At 41.1% G+C, this 13,402-nt stretch overlaps 1 protein-coding gene across 4 annotated transcripts; it reads right to left on the reverse strand.

Annotated features, from left to right (window-relative positions):
• Nucleotides 1-58: 58 nt before the first annotated feature.
• LOC135162805 (E3 ubiquitin-protein ligase UBR5) lies at nucleotides 59-12,576 on the reverse strand. Of its 4 annotated transcripts, none has more exons than XM_064121671.1 (7): nucleotides 12,373-12,576; nucleotides 11,105-11,305; nucleotides 4,804-10,129; nucleotides 4,430-4,583; nucleotides 4,244-4,366; nucleotides 845-3,681; nucleotides 59-713 (listed from the first exon to the last, which is right to left on the reverse strand). In XM_064121671.1, the coding sequence occupies exons 1-7, from the start codon at nucleotides 12,432-12,434 to the stop codon at nucleotides 501-503; spliced, it is 8,916 nt and encodes a 2,971-aa protein (XP_063977741.1). In that variant the 5' UTR covers nucleotides 12,435-12,576; the 3' UTR covers nucleotides 59-500. The 4 variants fall into 4 exon arrangements, with proteins under 4 accessions (XP_063977741.1, XP_063977740.1, XP_063977739.1 ...); XM_064121670.1 differs by having other exon boundaries at nucleotides 845-3,684; XM_064121669.1 differs by having other exon boundaries at nucleotides 4,244-4,583.
• Nucleotides 12,577-13,402: the final 826 nt, after the last annotated feature.

Raw genomic sequence — 13,402 nt, forward strand, 5'->3', positions numbered from 1 at the left:
CATACATTGTTCTTTCGTATTTTCTTGAAATCTTGTGTTTGCAATTAATATCAATCGATTTTCAATTCATTTGTTAAATTTAGTTTTTTATTTATCCACGATTTCATTTCGGGTACTATAAGAGCTAAATATGACACTTTAACACAAAAACCTTATTACAATTGAAGACCACTTCATTTAAAAAGGAAAAAAAATCATAATTACACCATATAAATTTATAAATGTTATAAATTTGCTTTTTTAAATATTTTTTCATTTTGTTTCTTTATGTAGGAAGGAAAAAGAAAAATAACAACATACAACTTTTCATTTCATTCCTTATATATCAATTACGGATAAATCAGCAACCACCACGCGCATGCACGATCGGTCTCAAAAAAAAAAGGGCCGAGGGAGGTGGGGAGTTGGGACTGAAGAGGGCTTGACGAGACATAATTGAATAATAGTTGGCTGGGAGGGAATGAAACTTCGGGCATACACGTGCTAGTCAAGTTGACACTTCATACGAATCCAAAGTTCTTAGTTTTTATAGCAAGTAGTATCTTGTGACGAAGTACGTGGCGTGAACTGTACAATGGAACGTAGAGACGTGAGATGCACGTGTTTGCCGTTGGTAAATGCGCGTCATCGGCCGGTCTGATGGTGACGCTCGGCATAGGTTGAAAGCCATCCTCACTGGCGGGCAAGGCTGGAGAACCCGTCCAGAAGTAAACCTGAAATAACAAATTGACATAAGAAAAAGAAAAAAATCATCTCTGGTATGATTCATTAGAAAGAAATGTAAAAAAACATTGACAGATAGCTTTTGGGTATGGAAAATACTTAGGGTATCACTGTTACTTACCAAGTCTTGACGCTCGAACTGAGTCATCTTCTCGACGATCGACCACAACCATCTCTTGAATTTAACGAGTCTCTCCATGGATTCTCCCGATTCATCATTGAACGATGTGTATGATATAAGAACCGAGACATTGATATCTCCAACTCCATTAAGCAGCAACCTGAAATCCTCAGACGTTAGGCCGTCTAGTGCACCTTCTGGTAGTACATCGAAAACCCCCTCACGCATTGCTTCAAGTGCTTTCTCCTGTGCTTTGATCATCCTGATTTCCGCATATCTTCGTACGTAATCGTAAACATTAGTGGCAGTAACTTCGATATCACGGCCATTTGGTGCAAGTTCAATAGATCCACCACCTTCCTCAGGGCATAGATCAATACTGAATGTAAGATCGAGTGTTGAGAAGAGGCTGTTACTGTCTTTAGTCTCAGCATCGATAACCAATTGTCGAAGACTCTCATAAATAACAGAATCAAAAAATGCCAAATCGTGAAATCGTATGGGCCTTGATAGAATATATTTAATAACATGGCGATTGAGAAATATAGGGCATAATTCATTTTGTAATAGACAAAGCCCTATAAGTCTGCCCACATTTCTGAATGCATTCAATCGTTCATAACTTGCTCGTCCCTGTCTTGGCGTATAAAAGCCACGTTTACCAGGTGCATAAAATAATGGGGCGTTATCCTCAACGTCATCAAGTATTGTATTATCAACAATTTTTTTCTTATTAGTACTAGCACATCGTTCAGTTAAACTAAAAACATCAAGATCCAACAGTGCCTCACTCGTGACGTCTTGAATATGATTGTGTAACAATTCATAAGCTTCATCGACTTTTTGTTGCAATGCTTCCTCGGAGGCTAGAAGCATCAATAACTGGGCAGGCGTCAACTCCAACAGCATTCCAGTTATTTTTTCAGAGAATGCTGGTCTCAATGCATGTACTTTTGGATACAATCGATCACCCAGATTTTGCTGATGCGTTGTTAAATGCTCATTATTCGACAGATTATGATTGCCATGGCTCCCACCAGCAGGCAGTGCATGATTACTCGATGAAGATCCACCAGTTGATGAAGCACTGGTGCTGCTACCACCGCTACCACTAGCACCATCAGCAAGTGTCGTTGACGGATGGAATGAACGAGCTTCGAATGACAATGCTCGTCTTGTCTCTCGATATTTAGCAGATGCACGTGGATTTTGTCGTCGAAGATCACGCTCTCCTCGGCCCTTCAATTTTTGCAAAACATTGTACTGCGAGTACTTGGAGCCAACTTGGGCTGCTTCGAGATTTGGCAGTTTGTCGTTAGCAAGTAAGGCATTAGCAATAGCAGTGTAGAAACTTCTAGCAACACCCGAGCCCTCACCAGGTTCATCTTTGAATGTTACTTTCACACGATTAACTGCCAATGGTGGTGTATTTGATGCTCTTCTGTTGTAAAGATTGTACTGAGTATTCAGTTCTTTCATTGTTTGCACCAGTAATTGCGTGCGATCCCGTTCAATTTTCGATAGTGTTATATCTTTCTGCTGGGAATTCCTCAATTTCTCCATGTCTCGACGAAATTTTGCTTCTTTAACTGGAAAACCTCCCAATTCTGATACAACTGATCCAACTTCAAGTCCAACATCCTCCATAAATACACGACCAAATAGATCAAGTGACAGCCTCCAACGTCCAAGGAGAATGTTGTGGGATATATTGGATCCAATTGTACTAACTGGATTTGAAGTTAATCTTGTCGATTCAAGGGGGCTTGTTTCAACAGTCTCGTGAGCTGATATCTCTTGACTAGTTGTTGCTGGATCTACCTCATCTGCATTCTCAGCCTGTGTATCAGTCACTGGTACAACCAATATCTCTGGCGCTTTTGTTTCTGCAGCAGCACCAGCTCTCACAATAACACTTCTACCAGTTTTTGTCAAATCTTTGCAATCGCTCTTCACTTGCTTAGGTGCCATGTCACTTTGATTACCCGGAGAGACAATAATTGGTGCTCTGTCAATCTGTTCATTCATCATCATCTGGCTGTCATTAAGAGGATAATACAATTTCTGTTTATCTGACGCTGGCACTTGTCTACTACATCCTGGCTCACTTGCGAGACTTCTTCGTGGTGTCTCACTTGATGATGATGAAGCCATCGTGCTTCCGCTGGGACCTTGCTGAATCACTTGACCAAAGCTTCCTGAATTATCAGCTGTACGGGTTGAAAGGCCTAACCTTGTTGGGAGTCCCTCGAATGGATTCTGATTTGTTCCTGAACCACCAGCGAGAGCCTGTCTAGGTACACCAAAAAGATCCTCCCGTCTCGAATGTGGTTGTAATAAATGCGGTTGATCAGCCAATGGAAGAGCCTCACTTATATTCGCTTCAAATGGATCCAATGGAGGGCATCCTAAACATAGAGTTGAATCTGATCTCTGCAAAAATGGGTGTTTTCTACCTCTTCCAGCTCCTGAATTTGTGGAATTAGCCGAGCCACAAGTCGGTACTTGAAGTAAATCAGGGTAATCGACTGAGTCGGTTTCCATTGCGTTGCTACCGTGGAGAGTATCTTCGTCGCCTTCTTCATTGTCATTTTCATCCTGATCGTTCCACGTAGCATACGAATGTACTGCATTTTCTTTCTGATTGTCACTCCGTGATGGGCCCAAGGGTTCGTTGAGAGACCGCATGTAGTAAACAAGAGCGTCAAAAACATATGCCACATGTCGCAGTGCTGATACATCCAAGACTGGTAGACTATCTCTATGTTCTCCATTGTGAGCTCGCATCAAGGATAAACAGTATGAGAGGAACTCACGTCGGGCCCAGTGTGCATCGCCTCCTTGAACAAATATACGCGATTATTTAATTATTAACTGCAAACTTTAAGGTCATTGAGTTCATCGAGACGGACAGACGATTCCACAGGTTACGGAATATCGTATAAATATAGAAAATAATTCCACGGAAGTCTAATGTATGTAATGTATCCATGTATATCAAGGTGCTCGTTAAGTTACCCCTATTGATTGATGGAAAAACATCGAAGCGACTGGTATCCAATTGCACTTATATTGCGGTTACACGAATCGATTTCCTCTACTGAATTATTCATTAAATGTGTGAATATGTGAGGAAAAGGGGCAAAGTATTCATGATAACGAGCGTAAGAGGAAATACAATTAAGGTTTTCTCGCAAGTGAAAGCTCACCATTACGAGAGATGAACGGGAGACGCGTTATCTGGGAGCAGCGAAAACGATTTGTTCGGACTGGTGATAAAATAAGTAGTAACTTAACCCAGGTCCTTAACTTTACACTTTTAGCGAGTGATTCTAATAACTAGTTTCCTTTCGATTAATATATCCTTCTTAAAAAATCAGAATAAACTTAAAAAAATACCTTCACGCTCTCGTGCATTTCTGGGAGGCTCGCCAACTCCTGTAAAACCAACTGAGAGCCTCGTTGAGCCTTGAGTTGGTGTCATGGCGGATGCAGCGGTTATACCACTGCGTTGATTTCGACCTGTGTTTCCCTGTAACGTTAGTGACAGAGCCGCAGAGTTGAGTAATCCATTAAAATTACCACCTGATGCTGATGATGCATTGTTGAGTGGATGCTCTGGATGAGTTGGATCAGCACTTTGAGTTAGTGATACACCGAAACGTAATTGAGCCTCTGTTGCGTCCATCACTACCATAAGCCAGTCCCAGGTTGGTTTTAAATGTCCCTCAAGATACATCTGCCAGTACAAGAATAAAACGTTTTTTTGATGAATTATGAAGGGAACTAGATTTCAATGCAATTATTCTCCCATTGCCGATGAAAAAAAAAAATCCAGAATCAAAATTCTATTCGCAGTCTTTCATTTTTGGCTCGTTCTACGCGCTAAAGTCAAATGTGACTCTACGCTTCATGGAAATAAAATGGAAACGAAGTTATCGATTGAAGCATTATCTTACCTGTAAGCTCGCAGCATCTTGATATGTAACTTCCATGAGTCTCGGTAAAGCAGGTGCATTCATTTTATAATTCGATATCATCGTCAATAAATCAGCAATCATTCTGATGACAATTCCAAAAGCTCTAGCAAGACAACTTGCAGTTGTCCCCATTGTGATTGGTTCTTGTGAAGCAGCAACTGCTGATGTGGCAGTTGAACGTCTCATAGATGAAGGATCAATAAAAATCATACTACTTCCACCAGTGACTCGGAGTCCCGCTGTTCGAGGATTGGATTCACGATTTCTGATTGCCCACTGCATGGACACTGGAGCTAGATTGTTTCTGTGTAAATGAGCTGAAGATCCACTCCTTCTTTCCAATTGTTCATCGCCAATGGGAAACTCTTCAGTATCCTGTTCATCAGTTTCACCTGCCTCACTCTCATCATCTTCCTGCTGACTCGATTCCCCAGACTCATCCTCAGGGAAGAGTAAAATTGATCCCATACCACCATCGGAACCAGCTGTCGCGCCAGTTTGAACACTCCTCTGCGCTGAGGCAGCATCTTGATTGCTGTGATTATCATCTGAATCAGATTCTGTTTCTGCTTCAGCAAGAAGATCTAGCTCTGTGTCTGATTCACTTCCAGCAATACCACCAACTCGTTCAACCCGTCCAATTCCATTTCTATCGACCTCTCCAAGTGTCACTTGATTTGGGGGTACCTCGTGTTCACTGATGTCACCATCGAGATCCATTGGCTCACCACCATCTCTACTACCATCAATGACAACTCCACTTGGGCCATCAGATCCTTCATCCATAACAGCACGATCTCCAACATTATTATTAGCAACGACATTGGCTTGAACGTGAGCCGCATCAAGAGTTGGATCGAGAGTCTGTGCACTGTGGGGTATGAGTGGTTCAATAGAGAATAACTCTTCTGAGCCATTAATCACTTCAATTGCTGAACTTGTAAGTGTAAAAGGTGCTGTTGGTCTTGCAACGCCCAGTCTGACTGGTGCAATCAAAGAGTCAGCAGTTTCACAGAGCTCTTCAACAGCTAATTTAATTAGAGCCCTGAAAACTCGACGACATTTAATGAGAGGTGGAGTAGCTTGTGTTGCGCTTCTACGATTTTTTGTAGTATTTGGTGCCATTTCTATAGTGAATATCACGAAAATTCTTGCTACAGAACGTACGAATCTGCGTGCTACGATATTAGCTTCCTCCTGACGTCCTGGAATTGAATCGTTCTCCAATTCTCGAATAAGCGTTGTTAATAACGTGTCCAACATTTCAGATGTGCTTTTCACTAAAAGTGTGTGAGTAAATTTATCAAGAAGGGCAGTGCCACTTTGACGAGTTGCGGACGTAAATGCTCCATCTCCAAAAAGTTGATCTTGTTGAGAATTATCAGAAACTCCAGACATAATCATACATTGAACAGCAGGCCAATCATTGAGAAGTCTCTCCAGGGCTTTTCTGCTGAATCTCGGTGGTTCCAAATCATGATCAGGCATCTCTGAATCAGCACCACCTAAACCATCGGATGATGGTGTCTTCCTACTGGCTGATGTTGAACGTTGTCTAGGACCTGAACGGAATTGTCGTTGTTCAACCGATTGTCTACCAACTGTTTGAACGAGAAACAGAAGAATACTCTCTCCACGTGAATTAATCTTGGTAGCAAGATCTGTACTGGTGACAAGTCGGCAAAGAAGATCATAACGCGCCCCTTGGTGTCCAGCAATGAGAGCTTTGCATTTACATTTTTCCCAGCAATCGCAATAGGCCGTTGGCGATGTTTTCTTCAATTTACAATCATGACCACGATGACAGACACGAGCACACTCAGTGCAACAACAGAGGGAGCCGGTTAGTCCGCATGTACGACATTCGAAAATATCTTGGTTTATGTGATCAGCGCCTGTCCACGTAAAAGAGCACGTGTCATTGCAGCATGTAACGAATAGTGGTGAAAGATCGGGACTTGTGTCAGCTGGTAAAATCATAGAAGAACATTCCTTTGGATCTTTGCTGGCTCTTTGGATTGTGTCGAGAATTATTAAAGCTGCATGATAAGCACGAACAGACACAGCAAGCATGAGTGGTGTCTGGCCTTGAGCATCTTTGCCAGTTAATAGCTCCTTGATGTATGGGGCTAGTACCGGACTCTCGCACAAATATTTCAGAATTAATAAAGCATTGTTTCTGCGCTCAGTTGAATCGGTGATGTAGCTTATGTTCGTATTATTTGTATTGTTTAGATTATTCGTATTGTTTGGACTGGATCCAGTTGGTCCAGTATTTCCCACTGTCGCTTTGTTCATCATGGAAATACTTGCTGCACCAATACTCAATAGGCTGTCCTCTTCTCCTGACGTATTATCCAACTCTGGTGGCCAACTCAGTGGTGGTATTGGTTCCTCAATTGGTGTTGAATTCCCATCAACTTGACAAGTTGTCCCCAATTCTCTTGCTACACCTCCACTACCCCCCACACCACCTCCACCATTATTGATTGTATCATTGTCTTTATTGGATGAGGGTGAGCACATGCTCACACAGGCTAGAAGGATGTTTCTATTTCCATCACAACGTTCTTGAAGAATTGCATGAATTTGACTCTGAACGCCGTTGTTTTTCTGCTGTTGTTCATGCTCAAGACTTGTAAGAACTTGTTTAACTCCATCGTAATCGCATCGGAGAATTTTTGGCATAAGCAACAGATTGTCAAAGACCAATGCAATAACAGCTACTTGACTCTTCAGATTGTTTGAATTAGTTGGTAGAGTTGAGCAACTGGGAATTGGAATTGTTGCTGCACCGATGCACGTCACTGGCACTAAATCTAACCAATTGGGATCACGAATAGCATCAGCACAGTCCTTAGCAATGGGATAAATTGTATTATTGCCATCGCGCAAGAGCATTGAACAGTCAGAATTTTCACCTGCACTGGTTAAACTTATATTTTGGGAATCGAGGCCCATGAATGAAGAAATTTCAGATGGTAAGTAGCAGTCTTGCACGTATCTTCCTGTGCTGAGATTGTATACAACATAGCTAAGTTTACTATTGCTGTTCTTTAAAATAGCATGAATTCCTTGTCCATCGGTGGAAACAGTCAGAAGACTCTCTGTTGTACCATCTGCAATGTTCACCCTGCGAGGTGTTCGTTGAAAACAATCTGGAGCCCGAGAATTAACTGATGATTTAACAACTTGTAACTCATCTTTTCTCAATAATCGAAAATCATCCAGGAGTTTGATCAATTCTTCAGCAGTCAAATCCTTTATATCTGACGACACTGTATTGGGATAATCCTTCTCTCTCAGTAGATCTTTATCCTTCTCCTTTCCTTCCCTGGAATCTTTAGCAAAGAATTTCACAGCAACATAGCACCCATCTACTTTGATAACTTTCCCAATGGGAACAGTTTTAACATCTTCAACGAAGACAACATCCTTCAGGTGCCAATCCTCCTCATCTTTCCTCTCAGTTTCAGTGTCATCATGAGTTCGTGGTGTCAATCGTTTCTGTCGTTTATGACTACCAGGTGCTGATGTAACGATACTCCCAGTATCACTGCATGTGCTCGATGCTGGTGATGGTGGTGGTGGCATATCCAGTCTATCAGCAGTCTCTTTGTAATTTTTATTGTTACTACTGGAGGTATTGTTGCAGCTATTTTGATTGAGATTGTTAATACTACTAGTTCCACTACCAGCAGCTGTATTAATTGTTGCAGTTGTAGTTGTTGTTGTAGCACCGGCACTGCTAGCTATATCTGAACGTTTTTCGATGTTTGAGGGTATGGAAGGTAGAATTTTAAATCGACACGTTGAGTCTAAATTCCACGCTGCTGTCAATAATTGTCCAACTTTAGGTACACCATTGGCGATTGTGAAGCCAATAGCACCTGGCTGATAGATGGGACTATTTTTCATGCAAACGTAGGTACCATAGGTGATGTCAGCAGCGGCAGCGACAGCAGCTGCTGATAGGATATTTGATGTTGACGAAGATGGCCGATTTTTCCGAGATTTTGCCTTGTATTTTTCCCACAATTTTTTGCGCTGAGCGAATGGCAATACACCCCACCAATACAATGTTCCACTCTCCAATTTGGCGACAGTGTACAGTGCGCATGTGTGTAGAGATACTATTCTATCGAGTGTAAATTCAGTAAATGCTTGTGCTGGATGCTCCAAACGCGATGAAACATGCCCAAGCAATTCGTCCAACCATGTTGCAACTTTTCCACTCTCAGTACTAACTGAACAACGTATCGCTGTTGCCGATATATTGACTATTTTTTCACCAGTTAGACCGAGATACGCTGTCTTTGGATGATGTACATTTGGATTATCAAGATTTCTGTATGGCTCAGAATCAGCCCATTTCCATTGATAAAGTTGTCCAGTTGATGATATAGCAATTAATTCACTGTAGAGTGCTGCTATTTGTACAAATTTTGGTGCTGGCTCACTGCTACGTTCGTGCCACCACTCGAGCTCTTCTGAAATCCACAGTGGACTCTGTGAAGCCATTTCTTTTTTCTTGTTCTCTGGATCTTTCTCCCAACAATCCTTGAGAGCCGTTTCAAGCCATCTTCGTGGTCCATAGTATTGACGATCACGCCATCTGCTAAAGCTGTCTCGTTCCCGATCACGCTCTCCAGATCCTCTCTCGAGAGGCCCATCACGTTCGACTCCAAGACGTCTCGATGAACTTCCACGACTTCTCATAACTCCATATCCAAAAACATCCTCTGAGAACATCGAATCAGCGTCAATGATGACTGAATGTTCGTTACTAAAGCCACCATCTAGCAGTGATATCAAATCCTCTGGTACATAACTGTCAGCTGCATCTTCAGCATCATCACCCTCCTCATCATCACGTGATAGTAAATTATTGACAGCCAGATTAACATCCAGATTGGTGCGTTGCAATTCACGTATTATCAGATTACGACTTTTTCCCTGCAGTACAACTTGTGCCTGCGATATTAGATCCTCAGGTACAAATGGCGCTGGTACTGATACAATTGGTCTTGAACTATTGCCACTACCACCACCACTGTTACCACCCCCTGTACTTGTACCACCTCCCATGATGACACCAGGTGGTCCGATTCTTCCACTTGAACCGCTACCACCAGCACTACCACCACGTATTGCTGAACTGCTTCGCATTAATCGCGCTCTCGACCGTGATAAACTTGTCCTACTACCATTACCACCACCTCCACTGCCACCACCACCACCGCCTCCACCTCCAGAGCCGCTCGGTCCAGAGTTTGAACTGCCAACGCCGTGACCCTTTCCAGAGCTGGAAATTGATTTTTTTTCTTATTTGACAAATTCATTGATTTTTTATTTAATAAAAAAAGAGTTCAACCGAAAGATGTATATTGGAGATATGTATTTGACACGTAATAAATTATGGAGGAAGTTGCCATTCCAGAAATGTCTCATTTTTCTCTTTTCACGTGTGAAAATGGAGTCAGTAGAGAAGTGGGAAGAACTACAGATCAATGTGTTCAGGCTTAACAAGCATTGCATCACCTTCATAATAAATACTCATAAAAAGTAATGAGAGGGATAATTCTTGGTGAAAATTCATCCTACCAGAAAGAAACATGTCGCTTAGCATTCCTTTTCGGAACTACTTATTTTTTAAATAAATAGGCGATTGATAGATAAAAAGCCTCAAAACAATGCAACATTGTGATGATGCAATAAGTCAACTAGTAGGGGAAATAATTTTAGATTAGAAATAAATCAAATGTACCTTATGAGTGACCAACATCACGATTGTTGAATCCGAATCAATAAAAGCAACAGTTTTGTAATAAAATGTTAACCAAAGGTATGAACTTAGGAGGAACGGTGAGTTTGAATTAATGCTTCTAATTTTTTTTGTACTGTTCAAATACTTTTCGACTTTGGAGGCAAAGACCAGAGCTACAATTCGAGCCCCGTTTGACCCTGTGTTTCCGGTGATTTCCTTATGATTCTATTATTTTCACGTTTTGAATTTCAATTATACTATTCAACCATTAGAAAACCGATTAAAAGTTGAGAAGTAAATTAAAAAAATAATAGTCGTGCTGCAAAAAGTCATTGGGGTGGCCCTAAATCTTCACGATATTTTTTTATGCAACCTAATTAACAAATTTAATTATTTAAATACTTGAATCTATGGTGTGTTCTTTACGGAAATGCCTTGCATGCTGATAAACTGTCATGTAATGAAAAAATTAATAGAAATTAATAGGTTATTTTATTATCCATAGTAACTTACTTTCTGTTGGGTTCATTTTTATTAAGATCTAGACGATCTGATAAAACAGTGTACGCAACACGACAGATTCTATTGTCGTCCATCAGTAGTGCTATATGAGATGGTCCAACCACAATACGCCTAACGGATGATTTAAGTCCGCTAAACGCTGGTGGTGTAACATAGCCATATTTGTTGATTTTCTCCGCCACTTCCTTGAGTCTGTAATACAATTAATTGAATTAATAGTTTAATTACCACCGCACAAACATTTATTATCAACGTGATTATAATAGCAACTACGTATCGATAATAATTAGAGATGGAAAGCCATGTGCATGGTTGTGTTAACTCGCATATAGGTGTCATAACCAAGCCCTCATGGTTTCATCCACGCCTATATATACCATCCACGAGACAGCCCCTTTCAGGAGTTTGAGCAGGGCATAACCCAATAATTCTAAGACCAATGTTTAATGCGTTGGTTTTTATGAAAAAAAAAAAAAAATGGAAATTCAACGATAGTTATCAACGACAAGACACGTTTTTTCGAAAAACTTGGGGGTTTGAAGTGGGTCCTCACCTCGTGCAAGCCTATATATATACTTCGAAGAAAATGCCCACCATATTTGTCTATGTAAATGTGAAACAAGCCACCGGATATAATGTATAACATGTGATGTACACTACATACATGTATGTAATATGAATTGAAAAGACCATCCAATTTACAATTAAATAAATAACAAACATGAAGCACAAAATAATCCAGAAATTACCATCACTACCCAGAACTCCAATTCTTTGAAAAACTCTCGAGATATGATGATTCAGAAAAATAGGTGGACATCAACATGAGGTTCACCGAGTGAACATGGTCAAATAGTGAATGAACAATAGGGATCATCTAATCAGCCCTGAATTGCTGATAATTAACTGATGATGAGTAACATGCAAATGATTGAACATGCACTGATGCTATTGAGGAGAGGAATCAATGTTATTATTATGTATCTAATAGGGAAATGCACGATGGTCGATGGAATAAAAATATGAAAATGACGATCGAGATTCGTAGATGTGATGTAAAATCAAGGGATGGGTGGTAGTTATCATGAGGCATTTGAGAAATATTAGAGAAACGAGGGAGTCGTAGGCATGAATCTCGAATCAATCTGAAATATGTTCACTGAGTCACGAAAAAAAAAAACGAGGATGCTCACATCGTTGCGCCCGTGATACCCAACGATTAGAGGAGCCATATTCTATTGTGTGCTAAAATATCTTACCTATCATTGAGCTGATCGTCAGTGCCTGGCAGCGGATGCACAACAAAATGTATCGAGCTCATTTCAAAACACTTGATCAACTGTAATATTTATAAATTTTTATACTTTAATCAACCCTTACGCAAAATTTCATTACAACATCGAACTGATACTCAGTCATGTTTCACGAGAACTATCTAGTTTTGCGTTCTGAAGTGCCAAAAATGGCGGATATTCATCGTCATTTATAAACGTGCGTTCCTAAACTCAATCGCCTGTGCGCATGCGCGCTTTATTAACACCAGCCAATTATCAGCTCTACCAACAGAGATCATGGGGGAGATCAGCAGGGCCAGTCCTGGGAGATCAACCACGAAATGCCCTAGCGGTAGCGCTGGAACTAATTTTGCAGCCGGATTTGTTGGTAAGGTACCGAACATTACGGCTGCAAAGTCGGAGCAGAGGGAAAAGTCGGTAACGGAGATAGCGTGGGGTGGGGGAATAGAAGGAAATAGGGGAAATTAAACGGCTCGGCAGGCGTTCTGGATACCCGAACGGCGTTGAGGGAAGCGTTTCCCTCATTAGGGGGGGGGGGGGATTAATTTTTAGGAATACAGCATCAGTTCTCGGCGACGGCAAACGAGAATTCCCAATAAACCCCCACGATTCAAAAATTCTTTTCTCCCGTTCTACTTGAGATGAAGAAATGAAACCAACGTCATTCAATTGTTCATTAAAGACGGTAGTTTCGTTTCTTAATCCGAGTTAAGAAGGGAGGGAATAATTATGAAAAATGTAGCTTGACGCGCATCAGTTTTCGGCGGCGTCAAGCGAGAATATCAAATAACTCCCCACGATTCAAAAATTAATTTCTCCCCCTCTAATTGAGATGAAGAAATAAAACCAATGCCATTCGATTGCTCGTAAAATTCTTCATTAATGATGGTGGTTTCGTTTCTTAATCCGAATTACGGGGAGAGGCATTAATTTTCAAAAATGCAGCTTGCCGCACACCAGTTCTCGGCGACGTCAAGCGAGAATACCCAATAAC

Source organism: Diachasmimorpha longicaudata, chromosome 5, assembly GCF_034640455.1.
Source record: "Diachasmimorpha longicaudata isolate KC_UGA_2023 chromosome 5, iyDiaLong2, whole genome shotgun sequence".
Classification (NCBI taxonomy): Eukaryota; Metazoa; Arthropoda; class Insecta; order Hymenoptera; family Braconidae; genus Diachasmimorpha; species Diachasmimorpha longicaudata.